General features: G+C 38.2%; 3 protein-coding genes across 5 annotated transcripts in view; 1 reads left to right on the top strand and 2 right to left on the bottom strand.

Moving 5' to 3' along the window:
- LOC124384578 (zinc finger protein 850-like) overlaps positions 1 to 26815 on the top strand; it is a 1373244-nt gene that overhangs the window by 334370 nt on the left and 1012059 nt on the right. The window contains exon 10 of the mRNA XM_046847550.1: positions 16711 to 16730. Within this exon, the coding sequence (XP_046703506.1) occupies positions 16711 to 16730 (20 nt within the window). The remainder of the gene's footprint in view (positions 1 to 16710; positions 16731 to 26815) is intronic.
- The window catches only part of LOC124384657 (leucine-rich repeat flightless-interacting protein 1-like), a 794289-nt gene that overhangs the window by 443578 nt on the left and 323896 nt on the right, over positions 1 to 26815 (bottom strand). The gene's annotated exons all lie outside the window — the stretch shown is intronic.
- On the bottom strand, positions 19402 to 26736 carry LOC124384613 (eukaryotic translation initiation factor 4 gamma 3-like). Of its 3 annotated transcripts, XM_046847610.1 has the most exons (9): positions 23085 to 23312; positions 22480 to 22587; positions 22109 to 22339; positions 21719 to 21844; positions 21542 to 21623; positions 21340 to 21427; positions 21028 to 21119; positions 20624 to 20734; positions 19402 to 19815 (listed from the first exon to the last, which is right to left on the bottom strand). In XM_046847610.1, the coding sequence occupies exons 3-9, from the start codon at positions 22279 to 22281 to the stop codon at positions 19804 to 19806; spliced, it is 684 nt and encodes a 227-aa protein (XP_046703566.1). In that variant the 5' UTR covers positions 22282 to 22339; positions 22480 to 22587; positions 23085 to 23312; the 3' UTR covers positions 19402 to 19803. The 3 variants fall into 3 exon arrangements, 2 of the variants coding, with proteins under 2 accessions (XP_046703566.1, XP_046703565.1); XM_046847609.1 differs by lacking the exon at positions 19402 to 19815 and having other exon boundaries at positions 20564 to 20734; XR_006925424.1 differs by lacking the exons at positions 19402 to 19815; positions 20624 to 20734; positions 21028 to 21119; ... (1 more) ...; positions 21542 to 21623; positions 21719 to 21844 and adding exons at positions 23499 to 23595; positions 23689 to 23813; positions 23896 to 24139; positions 25849 to 25914; positions 26681 to 26736 and having other exon boundaries at positions 22243 to 22339; positions 23085 to 23318.

Below are 26815 nucleotides of genomic sequence, written 5' to 3'. Positions count from 1 at the left end.
CTTCCAGTTCATACTCATGACATCTCTACATTTTTCCCCTTATTTTCCTAAAACTGCACAAACCTGAGAAATGAGAAACAAAGACACATTCTGACTTATAGACATCTCTACTGTGATGTCACACAAACACGCCCCGAGCTCCTCCTGTGACGTCACCCCCCCCCGTCTCTCGCTCTCTCTCAGATTACATTTTATTACGCACAAATAGAGCATTTCTCACACAGATAATGTGGTGATACAAATAAATAAGATGTTCTTTATGTGTAAGTTTGTCTCTGATGAAAAAGCCGGTGGTGACTGCAGCAAGAACAAACTCCCCGAGACGGCATAAGGAAGAAACCTTGAGAGGAACCAGAGGGAACCCGTCCTCATCTGGGTTTCACTGAATGTCCATTTATTACAGCTAAATGATGTTGAGGTGAAGTGATGATCAGATACAAACTGTAGTCCTGAGTCAGTGTAGCAGACTGTTAACATAAACTACAGTCCAAATCCCAACCCTCAAAGCTCCTGTTCTTACTCTGTTTTGTGTCTGCATGGACTATTTCAGCCTGGGGGTCGTAAGTTTTTGGACACTTTGTTTTTTGTGTTTTTTCCTACGAGGACATTGTATTTTACCTGATAGTAGTAGTGCACATGTTTGATCTAAAATAATGAAAGTGATGAGACTGAACTGTTTGTACAAATAATCACACACACACACACACACAACACACACACACACACACACACACACACACACACACAGTGAATATGAATATATAGGTGCTCCTAATAAAGTGTTTGTAATACATGAACACAATTAGTATCATTGTACACACAGTAACATGGTCATTTTTTTAAAACATATGCACAGAGTCGTTAAAGACTCCTAATATAAATAATAAAAAATTACTGTAACATATAAATATTGAAAAATGGCCCTGAATCCTGTATGTACTGTAGATGTTTTGTTTGAAGTGTTGTGATCATGAAGATGAAATCCTGCAGGTTATTTGGGTTTGTACTGAGTGATAGTTGTTTCATAAACACCTTCTTATAAAATCCAACTCAAATGTTAAATAAAAATTCACTCTAAATTTGTAATCAGTGGCGTCTCACCATCACATTCCACTACGGGAGCGCAGGAGGAGGAGATGCCCGACTGCATGGAATACAGGAGAACATCAAATCCCCTACCATTAGATAACTGCAGAACACAGTGTAAATAACGACATATTTTCCTTCAATAAATCTGGAAATGCAGCCATTACGCTCTCACACAGTCGTTACTCTCTTTATGTTCTCATTTTCAGTCCTAACTATAATGATGTTCATGACAAAACTGGCATGAAGAAACGTGTTCACATGTCACATTTTCATCTTCAAATTGTATCTCGGGTGGTGATGCCACTAATTCATGCTGATTTTGCCAAGGTGTTAATGATCAGTGTAATTACTGTAAACATATAAATGCTGTGGTGACCCCCGTGTTTAATGCTGCATGATGGCACTGCTGGAGGATTACGCCAATGGAAGATTAAGGAGAGAAAGAGTCTCCAGGGACCATGATGATTTCTCGGCCCATGATGATGACTGAATAATAAGCTGATTTAGATTCCTACAGCTGTGCTCCTGGATCTATGTGATCTATGCAGCTGCAGGAAGTGATGACTGGCTTCTTGGTGACATTAACAACATGTAGAAATTGTAAACATTGTCCTGATGTAATCTATAATATGACAGGTGACAGAGGCATCACCCCTCAGACGCTCCTCACCTCCAGAAATGCAGATGTGGAGCTCTGGATGTCTCAGGTGGAAGACTTCTATACCACCCGGAAAAAGTGTACAAGATTATCAGGGTGTGTGGTGTTTTGCACAATGTGGCACTGAGGACCAGTTTCCCTCTCCCTCCTGACCTCCCTCCCCCTCAGCATTATGACCCCGAGCCACAGCCCCCTGCCCCACAAGAGCGATATAAACTAAGTGGAAGAATCCATGAGGAGGTCATACGCCGTTTGTAAGGAAGACAAAAATAATGGTTGTTATTAGTGTTTATTGTGACTCTTTGTAGTAAAAGATTAAAATCAAGATTTAAAAAAAGATTAAAAAAAAGATGTGACAAGACAGAAATAAAAAATGATCAAAAGACGAGACGATCTACAAAATACAATAGCTTTACACTCAGCTTTATACTATTGACTATAAGTGTAAAACTATCATAAATAGCCATAAGAGAAACAGAAAGAGGAAAAAGGCATGTTCAGACTCTCTGTTTCTCTTGTCTTCTTTTTCTATTTCTCGTTTTCTTTTGAATGTTTTCTTGTCTCAGCTGAGCAACAATTTCCTCCCATCGCTCTCGGACTCTCATATAATGATCTGTTTTATTCTCTGAAGTCTTCTTTTCTTCCTCACAGAGATTCTGGGTATCCTGGAGCCCCCTGTTGGTCTGAAGCTGTAAGTTGTTCCTCTCCTCTATGTCAAGTTTAGTTTTCTCTCTTTCATCCTCCTGTTTTTCTTTAAAATCCAACGTAGGCTCAAACTGAGCAACACGTTCCTCCAGTCGCTCTTTCTCTCTGATCAAATGATCTCTCTCCTGCTCTGCACTATTTTTTATTTTCTCACAGTGATTCTGAGTATCCTGGAGCTCCATGGTGGTCTGTTCTAAAGTGAGCTTAAGCTGAGCAACATGTTCCTCCAGTCGTTTTTGTTCTCTCCTCCAGCTCTCTCTCTCACATTTTACAGTTTTCTCCAGTTCCTCATGGATTTTCAGGGAAGACTGGAGCTCCATGGTGGTCTGTTCCAAAGTGACCTCAAGCTGAGCAACATGTTTCTCCACTTTCGTTTGTTCTCTTGTCCAGCTCTCTCTCTCACCTTCTACAGTTTTCTTCAGTTCCTCATTGATTTTCAAGGAAGACTGGAGCTTCATGGTGGTCTGATCCAAAATAAACTCAAGCTGAGCAACACGTTCCTCCAGTTGTTTTTGTTCTCTCGCCCAGCTCTGGCTTCTCTCAGTTATATCCTGTTCCTGCTGCTTTTGCTCAGAAGCCAAAATAGCCTCCAGCTTTTGCACCGTCTGTAGCAGAATGGCTTTCTCTTCTTTCTCTTCTGTTAACTTCTCTATTATTAGAAGAGAAAATGCATCCAAGTCTTTCACTACTTTCTCCATGTGTTCCAGCTTCTCCTTCATTTCAGCAATCTGCTTAGTTTTCTTTGTTCTTCTGCTTTGAAAAAATTTTCTTAACCTTCTGAAGAGCTCCATGTTTATGCCTCTTTACTCACAAGCAAAAACCTTGGAAATGAGAGAAACAGAGACGCCTTCCCAATTATAGATGTTGCCTTACTGTGACGTCACAGGGAGATGCCACGCCCTCCGTCTGTGACGTAACCCGGTCTCTCTTAACCTGACACTATGCGCATTCGCACATTACAGAGGTAAAGAGCAGATAAAATATCATGTCTTTACAGCTTTTCTGTTGTTCCTGAGAGAAGAGTGATATTACAGTCATAAATAAGATAAAAACGGCTGTAAACTGTGTATAAAGCGAGTGAATCCGAGTTGAAAACCGGAAGCTGACCGGAGTGACTCTATGAATGTTGCAGAATCATAAATGACCAGTAGGTGGCAGTGTGATGTGTATTAGAGCTCACTGTCACAGCAGGTAATTAGAAGTAGTGGAGCTCTAATGACGTCATTAATAACGAGGACAAGACACACAGCAGTTTGGGATTCTTTTATTGACTTTATTGATTAATTGATTTGGAGTATGATTGTGTTTCTGATCAAAGTAAGTTCATGTGTATGGAGTAAAAACAACCTGTACATTTCTCACTTCCAGACAGTATTATGAGATGTTCATCTGCTGGAAGTTCATGTTTAATGCTGCATGTTTTATAGGATTTATGAGCTGGAATAAATGTCCAAAAACCTCAAATCAACACTGAGTGATTTTTGTAGTTTGGTAGATATTAGATCTTTTGATGTATTATTCTTTTTTAAATATCTGTGTTTTAAATACACATTTATAAATAGCAAGGCTTTTACTGGGTAATAAATTAAAAACATAAAGTCATAATTTACTGAAGTGAAATTGAAAAACATAAAAATACAACAAAAAATAAATAAAAATGACTATCAATATGTTTAAAACTAGAATAAATCTGGTTCGGGCAGTTAAATACAGTGCAGTATTACAGCCTTATTTCATGTTCATTTTATAAACACAGTTTGTCATTATAATATTAATATTAATAATAATAATAATAATAATAATAATAATAATAATAATTTATAATAATATTTTATTGCAATAGGGTGCTTTAGTACTTAAAGGTCTACATTTAAACCTATTTTTATATTCTAAAATTATAAATTTTTATGATTATTATATGAAGATTTCCACATTTATATGATATATCCTACAGATTAATCACTATAAAGAAAATAGAAACATACACAAGAATGTTATTAACAACTTGTACACTGTACTGCACGATCCATGTGGAATATAATGTGATATAATATTGAATATTGTGAATGTAAACAAACATTCAGCAGTAGTTGAAAAAAATCAGGTCAGTCTCTGAGCATAAGCACTGAATCACTTGGAATTTACTCGCTCAATAATAAAAACTCTTTGCTATAGTTGTGAGGTGACTGATACACAAAGCCATGGAGCAGTTGGACACTGGGGAGACAATCAGATGAATGAAAGTAGAAAATGTGATAAAACCCTAAAGTTTATTGTGAGATTTGAGTCGTGATTGTTCAGATGCACAGTGTAGCAGCAATGACACAAACTTCACTTCACAACAAGAGCAAAAATACATGAATGAAAAAATGAATGAACTTAAAATTCAACAAATGGAAAAAAAATCCAATGTTATTTAAACTTTGGAGAAAAAATCTTATATTCTGTTAATCAATTCTCTCATACTGACCACTGGATGTTCTACACGGCACCTCATGGTAAAGACTCTCTGATGACAGGAGACTCCACCATGATGCCGAGGCGATAAGAAGATCAGTAACATCCTGACACTGAGTTACAGTACAGTGGTCAGGGTCTCGTAACTCAGACCCCATGTCCGAATAGACATAACAATTGTGGCTCAATACTCAAATTAGTTTTAGCTGTTCACTAATCATTTACCAATAAGTTACAAAAACTTAAAATAATACATAAACAAACCAAATGAAGACATCTTCCAGTCATGAATGAGAAGGAGAAAATCAGCTTTATTGCAGTCACTTCAGACCCGTCCCATGGAGCTCTCAGGAGAGAATCATCCTGACAGCAATGACACCCGCCAGCTTTCACATGCGAGTGCGAATTTGATATAAACAATCCTTATTTTTTATATCTCACACCTAGTAAAATGTACATATTTTGTCTAATGTCTCCTCCCTCACAATTTACGTACATCATTGATTTTATGGGGCTTTGCATATCCCACCTTTTGCTCACGAGTTTTCTGGTGTGTTTCTACCTATTCTTAGTAAAATTCCACCCATATCCAGGAGGCCTCGTTCACCTCCATACGATTCTAATTTACATGTACAAAAAATATCTCTTGATGGAGACCTTGTCTTAAAAAACATCCCCTCATCGTGCCCTTTGTACACAACAATGCAACAGATCATCCACCGCAATATTCACACCTTTTCTTAAAATCTCGTCTGGGTTTTTTTTCCTATATCTGTAAATCATCCTTTGTTTTGTTTTGTGCAGACTTTGTATAAAACGTGTTTTTTATTAGTTTTACAAACCACGGCTTTAGTTTTAACACACCAGCACTTTTCTCCAAATGCTTTTCCTAATTTTCATAGCTCTCGTCTCGTCTCGTCTCGTAAATCTTCTTAAAATATATTTCTTATGCCATAATACTTCTTTATATAACATTTCCTGTCTTACTCTCATCCTGCCTGCATCTTAAGCTCATGCTCTCTCATGCTTACTTCCTGTGTGTTTTGGACAGTGTACCTCTTATACAAATTCTTGCAACTATTCTCCTACGTTCTTTATTATCTGACGATGTGTTGTGCCTATTAACCTATTACTCTTCTCACTTTTATATTTATATATATTTTTATATGATTTTTTTCACCTACGTTTCTACTTGTGTTTTGAAAATATGTGCATATGCTGTTTGAGTATAGTTAAGGCATGTTGCCTGCATGCTGTTTGCTTATTTTACTATTTTTATTTTACATTATATTTTCCTATCTTTTCCTTCCGGCCGACACACTTTGCCTGGTGTACGTGGTCACCACTTTTTACCGGCCATGGCATATATCTGTTTTCTGGAGTGACTATTGTTCCTCATATGCGTCTCTATTTTCCACCTCGAATATCTCTTCCAGTTCATACTCATGACACCTCTACATTTTTCCCCTTATTTTCCTAAAACTGCACAAACCTGAGTGCGCATGTGTGTCTTTGTCTGGGGGGTTTGTTTGTGTTTTGGGTGGCAGGGTGGGGGTGTTTGCTCTTTGTTGTTTAAAAAGGGAAAATGGAGAATTTCGGTTTACATTTTTGTATTTGTGATTGTTGATTTGTCAATAAACAGAGTTATAAAAAAATAAAAAAATAAAAAAATAAAATATCGATTGCTGCAAAAAGTCTAATGTAAAACTGCAAGTGTAAAACCTGCGTCGACTGACAGCCACTGACAATAAATGAATATCTTTCGGGCAGTAGGTTCGGCTCAGGAGGTGATAATTACACAGCTTTAGTTTTATAGGAAATAAATCTGTATTGAAAATAATTGACATTTTAATTAGAAAATAAAATAAACAGTTATTGAACAGTATTCACAGCATCAGTTTAAATATTAAATCACAATAACACAGAGACACTAAAATTGACAACCACCAAACAAACAAACAGCAGCAAGAAGCAGCAGCGATTAGCAGCAACTAAAAAAACATTACAAATTCTCTTCTATTGAACATTTCTTCATACAGGTACCTGGTAAGTCCTCTAAATAATTATGGCAGAATATTGTACATTATTTAGTAGAAGACTCGAAAAAGTACAAAGTTATTATTTAGCGACATTAGCATGGGTAACTAGCCGGCTAGCTAAGCTTAGCTTTTATAGTTTAACTTTTTATATTAATCTAACAAATGGACCTAATAATTAGTATAGAACCTATTAGATACAATGAAGTAGCTTAATTTAACCTATTTAGCCCATATTTTAATCAAACTCATGCAACCTGTTTACTCCAAGTATAATTAACATAATATACTAATAAATAGAGTAGAATAGGGTCAGACTGGGACTACAATTTTAATAATCCTTGCAGCCGTGGCATGTTTTATCTGTTGTGGAATTCCTTGTCATTGTTTAGACAATACGTACAGCTCCCAGTGTATAAAATTACAGGTGAAGAGTCTTCTACAGAAAACATCTCCACAGATATGGATCAAAACATCTATGTGGATTTGGATGGAGGGATTATGGCCCTAGTCAATGAGAAAAAATGACTGTAACAAACGTTTCCTTATAACTAAAAGCACTAAACTCTTTCTACGCTTTAATTCTGATTCTTTGATTATATTGTATATAAATCATGTTGTTGTTGTGTGTATTTTATGCTGTGTGCAGGAACATGGCAGCTAGTGAACAAAGGTGGCTTCTGCAAGGTATGCGTCTGCGTCAAGGCACGTGTGCGTACATCAAAGCATGTGCTGAGGGGTATCACTTCAACTTTGACACCTCTAGACCTACCTGCGATGCTTGTTATTTACTTGTTCTTCAAAAGCACTGCCTGTGGTGCCTGGAGCAGCCCACCTGTCCTTTAGGTAAACAGTGCCATAATTTACCCCGTAAATGGTTCAGGTTTCAACCAAAAAAGGACGAATTTGTTTGGGAAACTGATGCGGACCCGTTCAGACCGGTGATGGACATTCTGCACCATGCTAACATGTTCTCCCCAGATGGAATGTGGCTAGATTCCATCCAGAACTCTGTCTATGATCTTCCTGCAGGACTTCAGCTGATCACCCGTATCTATCATGTGCGTAGGGTTATTACCCTTGTCTAATCGTTTGGAGTTACTGCCAGCTCGCTGGTTGCTTCAAGCACTCACAGTTTTCTGTTCAAGGACTTCGTCATGCAAAGCACCTTTGTAACGTACTACACCATCACCTTCTGTGGCTGTGTTCTATGGACAACTGAACCAGCGAAACATCGTGATTGGAATTGTCGTCCTATCCTTTGTCGCAAATGTCACACAATCGGAACAGACTCAATTGTATTCTCATCGAGTCTTCCCGGTGGTGATTTGAGGATTCACAATGCGGTGTGGTCTTCACTGAAGTCTCACAGTTCTATATCTGCTCTTTTGCCGGACTGGATCAGACGGGTATCACTCATTCCAGTAAAATAAAAGGCAAGTGAGTCTGGACATCAAGGACAGGAACTGAAAGCTAAACCTCTCCATGTCCAATAATAATTAATAAAATCAATAAAAAACCTAAAATATGAAATCAAGTGTTTATTGAAGTGTTCAACATCATTTAAATCCTGATTCTAAATCAGTGTTTCTCAACTGGAGGATGCTTTTAAGCTAAATAATTAAAATCCACATGATAAACTTTTGGAAAAATGTGACAAAAGTAAAATTGCACAATTATTAAAAGATGAAGTTAAACCATGATTTTTGTCTTCCTTTCAAACGCCGTATGACCTCCTCATGGATTCTTTCACTTAGGTCAGGAGGGAGAGGGAAACTGGTCCTCAGTGCCACATTGTGCAAAACACCACACACCCTGATAATCTTGTACACATTTTCCGGGTGGTATAGAAGTCTTCCACCTGAGACATCCAGAGCTCCACATCTGCATTTAAGGAGGTGAGGAGCGTCTGAGGTGAAGCCTCTGTCACATGTCATATTATTATTATTAAACTCAACCTGCAGTCCTGCAGTCCTGCAGCTGCCTGTAGTCTGTTCCCTACACTGCTATGTGTCAGGATAAAGGAATCATGTGCTGAAGCAGGTCAGTGTGCCACAGTGAAGGGAAACCTGATGTATCGACCACCCACCTTAATAATAACATCCAAAATGACAGGCATTATGACACTCAGGGGCAGATACCAGACCTATAGCATGAGATTTAATAGAATTATATTATATCTAAAGAAGGTGAAAAAGTTAATTATATATAATATTTATATAAAGTATTTCGCTGTCTGCCATTTCCGACTAAAACAACCTGTTGTCATTAACCCCAGAGTGGTGAGGACCTGTATTTGGACGGGGACGGCATGGTTCTGGTGTGTTTCCCTCTGTAGTACTGGACCCAATTTAGCACATAGATCCAGGAGCACAGCTGCAGGAATCTAAATCAGCTTATTAGCCAGTTATCATCATGGGCCAAGAAATCATCATGGTCCCTGGAGACTCTTTTTCTCCTTAATCTTCCATTGGCACCACAGCATTTATGATTTATTCCAGCTCATTATGGAAAGATAAAATAAACTAATATTTGGTCCTGTGCCATGAACATAAAAGCAATAATAGCTACAGAAAAGCTCCTGCTTCCCTCTGTAGCGGGTATTTAAATCCCAATTAAAATGCTTTCAGTGATTCTACATTCTGTTTATATGAAGTGTTTCACAGTTTGCATGTTAATTGGCTGTATGGTGCATTTAAGTGCATTTTAGGTGAATTTATGAACCACATCTGTCTGGAAAAGACACATGTCCAAATACTTTTGACCACACAGGGTCTATCAGCTGAAAAGCAGCAGCTTCGGATCAGTCGCGTTTCCACTGGGATTCAACTCTGAAAGATTACTTTTGATTTTTATTATATGAAATATTTTATATTATATATTTGATATTATTTAAATAATGAATATACAGTCTCCTCCAAGCAGCTCATCCCCTGTGAGGACTCGGTCTCCTCCAATCAGCTCGTCTCCTGTGAGGACTCGGTCTCCTCCAAGCAGCTCGTCCCCTGTGAGAACTCGGTCTCCTCCAAGCAGCTCGTCTCCTGTGAGGACTCGGTCTCCTCCAAGCAGCTCGTCCCCTGTGAGGACTTGGTCTCCTCCAAGCAACTCGTCTCCTGTGAGGACTCGGTCTTCTCCAAGCAGCTCGTCCCCTGTGAGGACTCGGTCTCCTCCAAGCAGCTCGTCTCCTGTGAGGACTCGGTCTTCTCCAAGCAGCTCGTCCCCTGTGAGGACTCGGTCTCCTCCAAGCAGCTCGTCTCCTGTGAGGACTCGGTCTCCTCCAAGCAGCTCGTCTCCTGTGAGGACTCGGTCTCCTCGAAGCCGCTCGTCCCCTGTGAGGACTCGGTCTCCTCCAAGCAGCTCGTCCCCTGTGAGAACTCGGTCTCCTCCAAGCAGCTCGTCTACTGTGAGGATTCGGTCTCCTCCAAGCAGCTCGTCCCTTGTGAGAACTCGGTCTCCTCCAAGCAGCTCGTCCTCTGTGAGGACTCAGTCTCCTCCAAGCAGCTCGTCTCCTTCCAGTCATGAGCCTCACATAGAGATGAATACAGAGCACATAGTGTTTGAACAGCTTTATGTTATAGGTTACAGAGGGATTTCTGTCCAACACCAGGGGATCAGGAGGAGAAGGAAAAAGATGAAGAGATCAAGAGGAAGAAGATGAAGAGAAGATGTTATGGACTCGTCTCTGAGCAACAGTTTAAAGTCTCATCTCACTCGTTCCTGTTCAGTATCTCACCTCAGGTCTGGGGATATCAAAGATTCCTGTAGATGATGTGTTGTGTATACAGTAGAACATCAGCTGTAGGAGAACCAGGGAATAATTGACTAAACAAGGATTTGAATATCAAGATTTAGCAGAAAGGAGGAAGTTGTTTTTGCTGATAACTGATCAAATGTTACACTAGGGCACTTTGTATTTGTGGAAGTGGTGTTACGAATCTCACGTGTAAACATTTGAATTGTTTTTATGCCTCGTTAGTCTTAAAACTTACATTTATAGAACTGACTAATAGAAAGTGTTTTTTTCATGGATCACCTCAAATCAGTGTTACATTCATTGTGTGTGTATAATGATGGCATGTCAGCTATAAGGGTGATGAAGGAAAAGTCAAATCCAAATGAAGTTTGTCACTTTTTTGTTTCTTGTCATTATTTGTTGTCCTCCCCATGTGCTGCTGTACACAGGTGAACAGAGACGTCCATTCACACCAAGCTTTTTACAGAAATCACCAAATCTTGATTTTAATACTGCTGAGATGATTTTATAGGAGTTTAGTTTCTTATTTTAATACCAATATAAAAATCCCATACATATTATGGTGTAGTTATGGATCAGTTGAGAAAACACTAAGTGCTTGTAAAAAGACTGGCGGCAGATCAAAATCAATCACATCTTTCATTAATGTTTTTTCTTTTTTAAATACATTTTTGGACCTGATTGTATTCAATAAAAAATATGTATTACAGTTAATTTACCTTGTGATTAATTTACCAGATTATTTTATTCTTATGATAATGTATTGCTTACAAACGTCTTAATAAGTAGATGATTATAATTGAAGGATGAACAGAGACTATAAATACTACCATGTGTTTAAATACAAAATCTGTTTGTGTTCAGAGAAGGTAAGTATAATGAATAATCTAAGGAAAATGAAATAAAGTCTGTTAAAAGTGCAGTGTTGTCAGGAAACAGAAGGAAGCGAGGCCAGGTAGCATGAATGAATGATTTCTTTTCTAATAGCTCATAACGCACATCTGACACGCGCTAATCACGTGTTCTCTCATTCTCTATTTTCAATGCACTTCTACTCCCCCTAATGGTCACTTTAAGTATAACACAACAACAGGTCACCACATGCAGTACAAATTAATTACACCTGAAATTAAACCCCACAATTTTTTATCAAAATCACATTCCAAACTGCAAACACGTGATTTCTATTAAATAATATAATTCTAAATATTTTAATACCCTACTGTGTCTAAACACAGGAGCGCTATAGTAACTCATGTAGGGTTTACAATCACACACCACTTCGCTTGTCTTAACACCACCCGTTTTCAGCTTCTGCGTCTGCATTTGATTTATTGAAGCCCCGCCTCTTTTGTGCCGTCGGTATCTCTGATAGCGCCCTGGACTCGCTTTTATTGTCATGACAACTTTGTTGTGCTGCAGTTCAACACAAACATTTACTGACCACAGCAATGAAGCGCAAACAAACAGCTGAAATGCTTTTAATTGTTTTTAGTGATAAGCGTCAATGTTTTGAACAATCCGCTCTTCAAGACGCCAAAAAAGATTTTTCAGCCAGAAAGAGTGACTTTCAGAAGAAAGAAGGAGAAATAATGACAGATAATAAGACGGGTAACAGCTACAGCTGCTTCTCCTGCTGTCAACTTTATTCAACTTTATTGTCATTGTACAGAGAACAAGTACAGAGACAATGAAATATAGTTATCATTTAGTTCCTAAAACCACATTAAATATCAATCTGTCATGCAGGAAATATAAAATGATTTTGTACTGACTGAGTAATGCAGCACTTATAAAATATTTGTACTACAACATTGTGTGTGTTTAAGACTGGTGCAGTTTTGCATGACTCTGTTCTGTTCACTGTTTTAACTAGAAGTTTATAATGATTTCTGTTTAACTTAAACTTTGTTTTGTATTTTGTAGATAAATTTAACGTTGCCAAGTGCAGAGATAAAAAAGGCAACATCAGAAGGCCAATGAATGCCTACATGGTTTGGGCGAGAAACAGCGCCCATCTTTTCCAAGGCCAATCCAAATAGCAGCTCTGCAGAGATCAGCATGCAGCTTGGGATCGCGTGGAACAAACTGAGTGAAGAACAGAAGAAACCCTACTACACTGAATCATGGAGGCTTAAACAGGAACACGAACAGTTGTTTCCTGGTAGGTGAACTTTCTTTATAGACAAATGGCAAAATAACAAAACAAACGCATCAATTCTGACACTTTTATTGTTTTTATGTTGCTTCTTACTCTTTAAATTCTTCTTTTCTATCATGTAGATTGGGTTTATAAACCGCTTCCAAAGAAGGGAAGGAGAAAAGGCAGTTTGCAGAGTAGTGACTCACAGAGGAGACCTGATCATCAACCAAACCACCACATAGTCATGAACATGCCAGAAGAAGTACCAGTCCATGACCTCGTGCCTGAAGTTAGTGATCAGTTCCCCGGCCTTAGCCACCAAGAACTGCTGTCTCCTAAAGACATCTGCTTTGATCCTCCTCTTTTCCCTTCTGTTTCTGAGTCGACTTTCTGCCAGACCAAGTGAGTTAGTAAACTGCATTGGAACAGTTTCAGAAGAATGACATGCAAATGAAGTTTTACTCTGCATCTTAAATAATCGCCATAATCGCCACTCATTTACTTTAATATGCAGCTAAAATTGTGCACTTCTGTTTACAGCACCTGCTATGGGTCTGAATGTACAAGCAGTGAGGTTCAGCTCGAGGACGAGGAGGAAATCACTTTGCTCAACAACGACATCTTTTCCATATTAAATGAGGAATATGGCTTTTTTAACCAGTCTGGAGACCAGAATCATACTGAAGACCCCCACAACAGCACAGAGATCCTGGATTCTGTACCAGTGTTTGATATCGACAGCTTCGAGGATCTGTTGAAGCAACTTGAAGAGATGGAAAATGATTCAGGAATAAAGGAAGATGGTGAAATACGAACGTTTCATGTACTTTAGTGTGCATGTTGTTTCACCATTTTCATTTTTTTTATTATTTAAATAAATAAAGATTTTAAATTTGACAAATGTCTAATGTCTCTTCATCACAGAGAGCTTTCAATGATGGTATATTTTTTCTTGAAATCCACTTTAGTAAAGTCAGTGATGTTTGATGTCCTTAAAGAAAAGGAATTTGACAGAAACTGAAGTTGAGGTATTTTCTTGCAGCTTTAGTGCTTTGTTCATTTTGAGCTCTGAAAGCAATATAGCTGACAGTTAATGTGGGGCAGAACCTGATTCACTTAAACATTTGTACTTCATAATTGAGGTAACGAGCGGTGAGAAGCAGATCTGTGGCTGATGGGACTAATCAGTGTGCTCTGTTTTAGTGACTGGTGATGAGAAAAAGGAGAAAAACACCGAGCAGAGCTGAGCATGTGTGTGTGCGTGTGTGTGTGTGTGTGTGTGTGTGTGTGTGTGTGTGTGTGTGTGTGTGTGTGTGTGATGTAAAGTGTTTGAGTAAATGTACTTTGTTACTGTACTTGAGTAACTATAAGTGACTTCCTGTCTGATGAACTGTTCTGTATTGGTCCTGTTTACTTCAATAGTAAGGAATGTAGACCTGAGATCCTGATTATTGGTCTTTTATTACCCATAAGGCAGTGGTTTTTAACCTTTTTTGAGGCGTGACTCATTGTTTACATGAAGAAAACACAGTGCATGTAGGGGTACGGTCTCAGGAGCCCTGCAGTAAGTGTGCTGTGTGCATGTGATTGATGAATGTGCAGGTAGAAATTCAACTGAAACTGCATTCAATCTGGTTGATTATCAAGCAAGTTATTTTTTTACTACATTTAAGTTCCCTGTTATAGGATAACTTGCAATTCTGTAAATTCCAACTGTATTTCCATTCATTCCTGTTAATACCTAAATATTCCTGATAATTTATATGGGAAGTTTTCAGTCTTGAAAATTCCTGCAACCACATTCCTAGGAAATACATGAGCTGTTCCTTGGTCTTGGGCACAGGGATATTTTGCCTGCCTTTTTTCTTTTAAGTTTTACATTGTTCTGATATCAGATGCCCCAAGAAATTGCAGTTTAGACACAGAAGCTTTGTGTATGTGAGGATCCTCTATAATTATTTGGAGAAAGAGTCTGGTGTCATTATGCCATGGCTTGGGAAGTCGGGATGTTGTTAATAAATGTGAACTGATTTAATGTCATACAGTGTGTCTGTGTTCTACATTACAGTGGGGTCTGAGGTTCCGGTCCCAGCGTGTTTTTTCCTTACATTCTTTTATGCAGGGCCCAAAATCTTTCCACTGATCTCTCACACATTTAGAAAGTGATCTATGCAGAGCTGAACATCTCACCATGAATGATGAACAACCTCATGCATGTTTGTGAGTTTTATTTAGAATCTACTTCGACTTCACTTTTGTGTTCATTCCAACCTCATTTATGTCGTCAGTCTGATTAGAGAGCAAACAGAGTGTAAGTGATTCTTCACTGCAAGAAAGAAAAGAAGTTTGCATATGCTGTTAGATCTGAATACAAACATGGTGCATCAGCGTACAGCGGCGGTGACGTCTGCGGTGAGTCTCCAGGTGCTGGAGCGTTTGCTTGGGCTGTCTGTTGACCTCGCTGTGCCTGATGTGCTGGGGGTCTCTCCTCGTTGGGCAACCATCCATGTCTGGATTTATTTTAACACACTAGAAAGAGTGAGTTCTGTCCCGTCTCTACCTGTGTTTTTCTGACTTCTGCTTCAAATTCCCACATGTTCAATCAAAACCAATTTACAGTAATTTTCTTTTTCCCCAATTAATTTTTCTGTCTTCTATTTGTTTTATTTGTTTTCTTTGAGCATACAATACAATACAAGACAATACAATACAATACAATACAGATATGAACCTACCTGTCTTGATGAGTGTATTGGAGAATTTATTTGTCCATTATCCGCTAGGTGGCAGTAATGGCACACTTACTGGTAAGCTGTAGAAGACAAAAAAAAATAGAATTAAATCTTCAAATTCAGTGTGTTTTGGGAGATTTGGAAATAACTTCTGCATGAGCACTCTAGTTATCTCAGGGGGATCCAAAATCTGGTCCCAGGGCCAAATGCAGCCTGTAAACAGATGTTAATTGGTCCTTGGTTTTTCTATTAGAATGTATGATGTATGGAAGAGATGAGGAAGAAAATAAAACAGAGTCAAAGAGGATAAAATACACACCTACATGTTTATTTCTTTGGATTTTGGTGAGTACACAGTTTGTAATGTGTAAAAATGGTTGTATATGGAATTAGATGTGAACTGATGTCATTGTGTGAGAGAAAATGTAAACTCAGATCTTGAACAATGGGATTCTGGTGAGTTTTGTGGTATTAAAAGGTAAAGATGTGTGTTGGTTGATCAGTAACGTGTTTATGAATCTGAACTGTTCATATTGTGTGATAATGATGATGAGGAACTGTTTCATTAGCGTCATGTGACTGAGTGTCGTATGATAGTGGAAACCATTCTGGACTTTATTTTTTAAATAATAAACTCTTTTGAACTGAGTTACTTAAACTGAATCAAAAGAGTCAAAATTACTAAACCAAATCTTTTTTTTAACTGAATTGATTAAACTGAATGGAGTTATTAAAATAAATATATTGAATTTTAATTTAATTTAACATTTTAACATTTATTTTAATATCATTTACTTTTGTCACATTTTGCCAACATTTTATCATGTGGATTTTATTTCTTAGTTGAATTTAAATGAAGTCCAACACTTTAATAAAATACACAAAACACACACATTTTTATTAAATATTAAAATAAGCAGATTTATTTAATTTTTTTTACTTTATTAAATGTATGGCATGTGCTCACGTCCTGAATCTAAACCTGCCCAGAGCTTAGCAGATGTTTTGCTCTCCAGTGCTGCCATTTTCTGTTTCTCATGAATTATTAAAGAAGTTGTGTATAAGGGACTGATCTGTCGTTTAACCTTTGGTTTATCCTTCCATTTATTTTTCTCAAATTTTAAAGTTTCCTCCAGCAGAGCAACACAGTCCTTCTGTCGCTCTCTGTCTCTCATTAAATGATCTCTCTGATGTTTTGCAGTCTTCTTCTCTTCTTTACAGTGGTTCAGGGAATTCTGCAGCTCTCTGGTGGTTTGGACCTGTCTGATGATTATCTTCTTCATGTCTAGTTTGGCCTTCCCTAAAGTGGCCTCCAGCTGAGCAACACGTTCCTCCAGTCGCTCTCTGTCTCTCATTAAATTATTTTTCTCTTCCTCACAATGATTCAGGGAATCCTGCAGCTCTCTGATGGTTTGAAAGTGTATGGTGGTCATCTCCTCCATGTCTAGTTTAATCATCTCTTTTTCCTTTTTAAATTTATTTTGTTCAAAATTTAAAGTGGTCACCAGCAGAGCAAGACGTTGCTCCAGTCTCTCTCGGTCTCTCCTCAAAAGATCACCCTCATGATCTGAACACTTCTTTTCCTCAGAGTGATTCAGGGAATCCTGGAGCTCCCTGGTGGTCTTGAGCTGTAAGTTATTACTCGTCTTCATGTCTAGTTTTGCCTTCTTTCTTTTCTTTCTTTTTAATGTGGCCTCAAGCTGAGCAACACGTTCCTGCAGTTGTTTTTGTTCTCTCGCCCAGCTCTGGCTTCTCTCAGTTATGTCCTGTTCCTGCTGCTTTCGCTCAGAAGCCAAAGTAGCCTCCAGCTTTTGCACCGTCTGTAGCAGAATGGCTTTCTCTTCTTTCTCTTCTGTTATCTTCTCTATCATTAGAAGAGAAAATGCATCCAAGTCTGTTACTACTTTCTCCATGTATTCCAGCTTCTCCTTCTTTTCAGCAATCTGCTCAGAATTCCTCTCTCTTCTGGTTTGAAAAATATCTCTAAACCTTCTGAAGAGCCCCATGTTTACGTGTCTTTACTTAAACGCACAAACTTTGGAAATGAGAGAAACAGAGATGCATTCTGACTTATATACAGGTAGCCCTACAGTGACGTCACAGAGAGATGCTCCGCCCTCGTTCTGTGACGTCACCCATGCCCCCATCTCTCTCTTACACGCACACACTCACGATGCGCATGTGCACATATTACAGAGGGAAAGCGTGGATAAAATATCATTGTGTCTTCACAACTTTTCTGTTGTTTCTGAGAGAAGAGCGATATTACAGTCATAAATAAGATAAAAACGTCTGTAAACTGTGTATAAAGCGAGTAAAGGTCAGCGGGACTCCATGCTCTCTGAGGACGGACCGGGGCTAGCTTAGCATGCTAACTTCAGTAGATATCTCTGTTACATAATACAAAGAGGTTTTTAAAAACTGTTTTTTATTTACATTCTGTTGATAATTGTATTTGATTGACGAGTGTTTAAACTACACTTATTACATAGAGCTCCATAGAGAAAGCAGTTAGTACGCGGTATTGTTGAGAACCGGAAGTTGACCGGAGTGACTCCATGAATGTTGCAGAATCATAAATGACCAGTAGGTGGCAGTGTGATGTGATTTAGAGCTCACTGTCACAGCAGGTCATTAGAAGTAGTGGAGCTCTAATGACGTCATTAATAGCGAGGACAAGACACACAGCAGTTTGGGATTCTTTTATTGACTTTATTAATTGATTTTGGAGTATGATTGTGTTTCTGATCAAAGTAAGTTCATGTGTATGGAGTAAAAACAACCTGTACATTTCTCACTTCCAGACAGTATTATGAGATGTTCATCTGCTGGAAGTTCATGTTTAATGCTGCATGTTTTATAGGATTTATGAGCTGGAATAAATGTTTTACTTTTAAATGTTTTCTTTTAACCAACTGGTGCATTTTTATCTTTATGCTTCAGATGAGTTTTATAAAAAAGACATTTTTACTACTTATTAAAAAATAAAAAGTCATTCTGAGTGAAACCAATTGTTTATTAAATGCATTATTCACTAAATAAACATCAATGAAAACTGGATGATTTGTTTTTATTGAATGTAAAAATATTAATTTGAGGATAATTGAACTTAATGAATCGAATAGTTTCGGATTAAATGAAGACTTTACTGAACTAAACAGCACTGAATTCTCCTTTAAATGAACTTAAGTTTACTGAACTAAATACTGTTACTTATATGAAAATAAACCCGGTTTCTTGAACCCTGTTCGGTTTCAGCCCCACTTTTGGGCCTCACAGCTGAAAATGACCTTCCTGACTTTCAATGGTAAAAGTTCCTGACAACAGTGTGCTACATACACAATTTACATCTCTTTTAAAAGAACACACTTTGGGCTTTACATCATCCAAAAATGCTGAAGTTCCTTAGAAAAAAATGTATACGTCATAAAACATTATTTTTTTTATATATAAATACATGAATTCGGTCCTGAAACAATCCAGAATAGTGACGGGGTAAAAGTCACATGTGTAATGAGTTTATATTTCAACTTTGAAGAAAATACAATAAAAAGGAGATTCCTATAAACATTATTCTGAGACTGTGTGTAGTTCTTTTCTCCCTCCGTCTGTTTGAGGAAAAGCAGCCTGATAACCAAATGTACTGGGAATAATAACATTCACACAATAAGCATAAGACTGGTATTTGAACATTAGAAAAACAGTAAAAGAAGAAAGTAATGAACATAAAAGTAGCACAATGCTTCCTTCAGTGCCTCTGTGAATGATGGAGCACATCTGGACCTTCCTTTTATCCTTCCATTCTACAAACAGCACATCCTCTTCTCTCAGCCAGTGATGAGGCCTCAAGGAGCTTTTTTCAGAAGCTTGTTGGTGATGGTTTGAGGGTTTGTGGACTGAATTTTCCCACTGCTCAGATGTTATTTTTTTTTAGGAGATCTCTAAACAGTGCTGGACTTGTGTAGAAGTCGTCAACGAACAGTTTGTAGCCCATTCCCAACATCTTCTCATCAACAAGTGCCATGACAGATGGTCTACAGACTGGCTGGGGTGTAAAATCCTGATTCTACCTCTCTTCAGGTGTGTTGGGGGATACAACCAGTGAAGACTGGGATTTTCTGTCTCTCACTCTTACTGGTAGAGCTGAAACAGGTGCTGAGTTTGGAGACTGCTTGAACCTCTTTTCTGGTTGATGGCTGGTGTGTGGAACCCACTTCTCCTCAGAAGATTCAACTAAATGACTGTTGGAAGACAAAGAAAGAAAAAAATAGCATTGTATATCAAGTACATACTTTTGTAGTAGTATGAAATCAGGAAGGGGGCAAACACTTTTTCACACCACTGTGTATATTTATTTGCATGTTTGTCACACTTTAATGTTTCAGATCGTCAAACTAATTTAAATATTAGTAAAAGATACACAAGTGAACACGACATGCAGATTTTAAATGAAGATTTTTATTATTGAGGGGAAACAAAATCCAAAACTACATGGCCCTGTGTGAAAAAGTGTTTGCCCCCCTGTTAAAACTGTGGTTCATCACACCTGAGTTTAATTTCTCTCACCACACACAGGCCTGATTACTGCCACACCTGTTCACAATCAAGAAATCTCTTAAATAGGACCTGCCTGACAAAGTGAAGTCGACCAAAAGATCCTCAAAAGCTGGACATCATGCTGAGATCCAAAGAAATTCAGAAACAAATAAGAAAGAAAGTAATGGAGATCTATCAGTCTGGAAAAGGTTATAAAGCTGTTTCTAAAGCTTTGGGACTCCAGTGAACCACAGTGAGAGAAATTATTCACACATGGCAAAAACATGGAACAGTGGAGGATCTTCCCAGGTGTGGCCGGCCGACCAAAATTACCCCAAGAGCACAGAGACCACTCATCCAAGAGATCACAAAAGACCCCATAACAACATCCAAAGAACTGCAGCCTCACTTGCCTCAGTTAAGGTCAGTGTTCATGATTCCACCATGAGAAAGAGACCTTTATGAAGTTTATGGAAAAAAAAAAAAAAAGTTTAAAAGTTTAACATGCTTTGCCTGTTTCTCCAAAGCCTCCATCTCCAACTCTACCGTTTGCAACTCGAACGAGTTCTCACCTGTGCTCAAAGGCAGACAAACAGCCGGCATAGTGCCCCATCCTGCTGCCACCTAAAAAGATAAATAACTAACAACAATCTGCACTTACTTTATCTTTAATACGAGTTTACAGTAAATACATTTACAAATAAATACATAAATACAATATACAAATAAATAATAATAAATTGGCAATTCACACAACAAACAAATTAAATAAATTTTTCAGTACACTCACACACACACACACACACACACACACACACACACACACACACACACACACACACACACACATTTAAATCACTATCTCTCTAATCACACTTAATTCCTCCAGGATTAATTACAGGTTGGTGACCTCTAACCTCTCGTGTGGTGCTGATGTTCCTCCTCAGAAGTCCGTCTGCTGTCTGAAGTCTCAGCTCCACCCTCTTCAGGTCATCAGACTTCATCAGGGCTGTCAATTAAACACAACCTATGTTTATCTACACTTATGATACCAGGACGAGAAAAAAACCCCTCTGAAGATGTTCTTCTTAAAGGCAGCATTTGTGCTGGTTTAGAAATTAAACTGCATCAAGTCTACCAACCAACACACTGCTTTTTACACCACAAACACAAACACTTTTCTCTTTTCTGATCAGACGAGCTGCCATTTGTAATGTTCTTATACTAACAAATGAAATTCCCATCCACGGTTTCAGGAAGAAAATCAGCCCAGCTCAGTTTAGAGTCCCTCCATAAGGCCTCCACTTCCTTTTGGCTCTAAAGTGAAGAAAAACACAGCAATGACTTGAACACAAAAGAACCTTTTTCAACTAGTATGACAAAACACTTTCCTTTTTTCAGTAATGTTCTATAGAAGATCTCACAGCTCACCATTTGTTTGCAGAGAAGCTGCAATATTTCTGCAAATAATATGCCGGCTCTTGCCACAGGAAGTAGTGGTTTACTAAATTCACTGGAATTCACAAGAAATCGACAATTAAAAACAAACACCAACTTCCTTTCCAGCAAAAAATGTATATGTATAGTCTCAAATGTAACTGTAAATACATTAATAATTCTCTCAAAGAGATTCCTCCTTCCCGAAGCACAGGATTAACGAGCTCCGCTATGTACTGCCATACATAAGGAATGTCAATCGCCATATCATCTGCTATCTCGAGGGTTTCTGAGAACCTGTGTAAACAAGGAGAGGTAAGAAAATGGGGGGAAAAGAGAGCAAAAAAAAAACACAGACAAAAGTCTTATTAAAGGATTCTGATTCTGTTATAAAATTATCTGAAAATGACCAAATGTAAAAGCAAGCGTATTCATAATAATGTTACAATAACCCCATTGGGTGTAAATATGTCATCAAGCTGTGGACATCTCATGACGCAGACAGTAGTGTCTCTGGCGCCAGTGGGAGACGGAGCTGTGTGGTGCAGGAATGTCACTCACCCTTTAAAAAACTGAGATGTGGAGAGGATCCCAGCCTGCAGCAGCTGATGGAACAGATGACCCACGTGGTCTGGTTTCGCTCCAGCGTGGTCCAGATCACTGCATGAGATCATTACTTTGTAATCATTTATGTGTAGAAACTCCTCAATAATGGATTTAGAGCATTTCTCCATTTCCTCCTCTGATAGCGCAGCTTGTTTGTAGTCGAGTCTGGCACTGCGTCCAGTTTTACTGAAACACAAGAGACATGATGTGTCATGACTAAAAATGCTCATGCATTAAACTGAATTTAGTTTCAAGAACACAGTTTCACAACATGAACACAGGAGAGAGCTGAAAAAGAACACAGACTACATTCACTACAGACTCACCTGATGCTCCGGATGTGGCTCTAGCGCTAGTTTCTCCATCACAGCCGTTCTTCCAGTTCAGCCGTCGTCCCCCGAAATTCGGTCCCAAATAAATCTTATCATCAAGTACTTCAGGAAAAATGTTTAATAGAAGATATTTACAGCTGTCAGACGCGACAAGTTGTAAAAAGCAGATATTTGTTTACTGGCGGTTCATAAACATTTCATCGGTTACACTTGGAACAGCTGTTAAAATATTAAACAACAGGAAGCACACTTTTTATGTAATGTAGCTCTAGCAATTTCTCCAAGCATCTTTGTATTGGTCTATAAATTATAAGCAAGTGCTCTGTTAACATGTGCTCAGTTAAAGATTACAGGCTTTAACATGAAACTTTTACAAAGCCGAGTATTACATAAGCAGCAGCAAAAGCTTACTAAACCACACACACACTTTAATATCACTACTAATATCATTTACTGCGAGGCCTAAATCAAAAGCTAGAGACTTAATGCATATTCAATATGCTACATTAAAGGTATAATAGTGTACAACTTTGCAGGATGGTAATTAGAACAATCCTGAACAATGAAAATGCTCTACAATGGTGTCTTTGGTTGTTTACCTTGGCCGTCTTAAAGTCCATCTCTTAGCCGGCGGTGGTGAGGAGAATAGAGTTTCATTTTGTTTCAGCAGTTTTACCACGCAGTTATGAATGATGGACTCGGTCAACATCCGCAACTTAAACAGCTCCCCGATGAACTTGACGTTACCCCTGGTTTTTCTGTGAGCTTTGTTATTCGCCTCCTCCAGCTCGTCCTGAAGCCTCTCACAGTCAATCATCATAAAAACTAAAAATCTGTGCAATTAAAAAAATACAAATATTACACATAAAGATACCATAGAAATGTTACAGAAGGACGGGTTCAAGCCTGATAACAGATTATCCACTTGAAGCTTCATTTGCAAATTCAGTAGATTTAGATTTTATTCTGTGGGAAAATGAAGAGAAAGCCCTCTTGAGAGAAACGATGCTTACTGAAACAGCTGCTTCCAGTTCCTGCTGGAATATTTGAGATATTTGAGTCTCTGGAGCTGAGACCCTGTGGGTCCGGTGGCAACTTATTTTGGTTACACTGTAAAAGCAGAGAGTGAAGCAATGATCTGTGAAACAATATTCCTTATTTGGTTTTAAAGTTAAAATAAAGCCCACATGTCAGGAGGCTTACCTTGTGTAGCACCACATCAGGTATGGATGGAAGCCCCTCTGGCTTCTGCATACAATCAGGCATGAACTGGATGCTCAAAAGAAAGTCTCTACTATATTGTATCCTCTTATTCTCCATCTCTGGCTCTGAGGAAGGAACGAGCAAAAGCAGACATGAAAAGTAGTGAAAACATGATGAAGTGTGCGAGTCAGAAGAAGTAGGTCTCACTGTGCATGGTGGTGTTGTTGGGCTCTTCGACAGGTGAAAGGACCTCATCGTTGCTTTCATCCTCAGAGCCGGGCTCGGGTTCGTTCTTCGGCGGCTCGGCTTCCTGCGCTTCGATCTCATCTGCTGGTGTTTCTGCTGAAGCCAGATGCTCCACAATCACAGGAGACACACTGGAATTCTCGACTGTGGTTGAGACTGGCTCAAGGTCAAAGTCAGACTGCTGGAAAGCGAGCTCTGGCTTATCCTAACACACAAACACACCCAATTAATAATAAAACACCAGGATTACTGTGAATTTGTAGTGTAAATGTAGGTTTCACACATTCACCAAGTGAACGACAGCATTTATATCTTTATATATAGTTATTTAAAGAAATACTCCAGTGTTGCACCTCAGTTTATATCTACAGTATTTGTAGTCCATGTGCAATAACTACAACCAAGAGCTAACATGCCTCCTAGTTTATTGAGACGAGTAGAAAACTTTACTCATGACTCGATTACAATGAAAGTCAAAGGGCAGTTGTGGGAAAAAGGAAGGATTATGTGAGATTTTTATATTTTTATACGCCATTACCAAAAGATAATATTGCATATTGAAATTTAAAGATGTCTAATTCTTTTATTTGTAGAAAACGTATTTAAAAAGTACGAGTCTTATTTCTAAAAGTACGGATTTGTTCTTTCAGGCTACTTTTGTATTCAACACGTTTAACATGCACAACAGTTTAACAATTTGCAATACGTCTTAATTAAAACATGTTGGAAAATGCTGGACTACACGTTTAATTTAGTCACATTGTAAAAGATTTTGACCAGTTAAAATCCAGTGCAGGGACAGCGACGAGCCCTAAACTCACCTCTCTGAGCGATTGGGAGTCGTCAGGACGAGGAGCCGTGTCTGTTTCGGCTCATCGATGGTGAATAGAGCAGAAGCTGGAACCTCTGGGGGCACGTGCACAGGCTCTGTTTTATCTGGCTTTGGTGTGACGGCTTGTGCAGGACCAGGCTCAGCTGAAGAGGTAGACTTTTCAGCGCCATCTAATGCAGCAGATTTTACTGAATAACTCTCAAGCTGTTCATCTGTAGACAACAGAGACAGTAGCAATTAAATCACAGACTAGGCGAGTCAAAATCTAAAAATTATAATAATCGATCATATACTCAGTAAATGAACCAGTACTGAAACAAAGAGTAAGCACACGCACCGTTTTCCTCTTCCTCTTGGTAGATGGATGTTGCTGCAGTGGAGGGACCATTGGGAATGGAGTCTGGTTGTACACGGCCTGATCATTATAGTAGAACATCCCATATAGCACAGTTAGGTATGGTAATGTAGGTGAAGTAATGTGGGTGAGAGAAACTCAGGCAATGCAGGAGGGAAAGACAGGGCAGAGTGAGGGGAGGAAGTGCAGGCCAGACAGGGTGGGATTTTAAAGTCAGGCTAGGAAAGGTAGGTAGAAAGTATTTCCTGATTAGCACACATTAGCATACAGATATCATTTTGGTCCAAACTCAGTAATGATTTTGTTTAAATAGAGTTCATAGAGTAAGTAGTTTAATTGATTTGTACAATTCTGATATACTTCATGAATAACCTTCACTCTGTTTAATCAAATCAGAGCCGTGTCCTTTTAGAGCGGTTGCCAGTTGCGCTCATACTCCTCTATATGGACATTTTGACAATCTGATTTTAGTAGTCAGTTATGTTTTATAGATCGTTCTGAACCATAATCAGGTCCCCAATAATATCACAGATTGGATACCACTTTTCATTCATTCCTCTTCGTTTAGTTCCCTTAAAGACAGAGTAAGTGATCAAGGGGTTTACAAAATGAGCCGTTTGGCTGCCGTAAGTAAAATCTAAATGAACAGTGTGTTTAGGTGATGAGGAAGTGATGGGCTTTAGTTTATTCTGTGTGAAAAACAGTGTGTGTTTGAACTGTACATTACCAGCATTTGTTCTTCTGGAGAACTCGCAGTCATGTTCACCACCACAGGAACGTAGGTCACCCAATACTGTTGATTAGAACAACATGAAAATGTCTGTCACTACATTTGTCATCATATTTAATGTTCTCTCTGATATTTACATCTCAGCTGCTTTCAGCTTCCTGTGTTTGTAAAGAAAATTTGTTCATAACTACATTGTCTTGTTAATGAGTGTGTGGTGAAATAAAGCATTTATTATTTTTTCCTTTAAAACAAACAAACATTGATATCTGATCGAATATAAATATAGGTGCTGTCTGGGTCACATTATAAATGAAACACAAACAGTAAGAATAATTACATCTGGTCTTCCTGCACATAAAAGTCTTTATTTAAACACTTCTTTATCATACAGTACTGTTTAATCTTCCACTTCATTTTAAAAGTGTTCGATGTCCAGTAGGTGGCAGTAATGTTCTACTAAACTTTAGCTCCTCTAGCGGTATCACGATGAATTACACTGTACTACACTTTTAAAGTGAATTTTACATCAAATGTTGCTTTTTAATAAGCCGTTATAAACAAACATTATCGAATTAACCACTTCGAATTACAAATACCACAAATCCCCAAATTCTACACAACTATAGAGTCAAATGTTGTTAAAACGTATCATGTGACAAAAAAAATTTAAATGTTACTAAATCACGGATCTCTGGAAACCCAGACATTATTACACTATTTATAACTTTTAGAATAGACTTTAAAACTGGAACAATATAAAGTTTGTTTACAAACTTTTACTAAACTTAGTTTATTTATATGATCATCACTATTCATTACATCACATTACCTCTGTCTTTGTCCCGCTTTTCTTCTTCTACATTTTTTCTTCTTTTTATTTAATTTATATTGTTTTCCAGCACAGTAATGTGATGAATGTAAATACTGTTATGTTTGCATCATTATGCTATAAAACACATATTAT

This window comes from Silurus meridionalis, chromosome 4 (genome assembly GCF_014805685.1).
Source record: "Silurus meridionalis isolate SWU-2019-XX chromosome 4, ASM1480568v1, whole genome shotgun sequence".
NCBI lineage: Eukaryota > Metazoa > Chordata > Actinopteri > Siluriformes > Siluridae > Silurus > Silurus meridionalis.
The sequence above is the reverse complement of the archived record's forward strand: the minus strand, read 5'-3'. Positions and strand labels throughout refer to the sequence as shown.

Excerpts from the sequence above, each read along its gene's own strand:
- LOC124384613 (XM_046847609.1), bottom strand. The coding sequence starts at position 22,281 with ATGGAGAAATGCTCTAAATCCATTATTGAGGAGTTTCTACACATAAAT. Across the intron at positions 21,845-22,108 it reads ACATCTCAGTTTTTTAAAGG|GTTCTCAGAAACCCTCGAGA; the intron begins GTGAGTGACATT and ends TTGTTTACACAG. Across the intron at positions 21,624-21,718 it reads TCTTTGAGAGAATTATTAAT|TGAATTTAGTAAACCACTAC; the intron begins GTATTTACAGTT and ends TGTGAATTCCAG.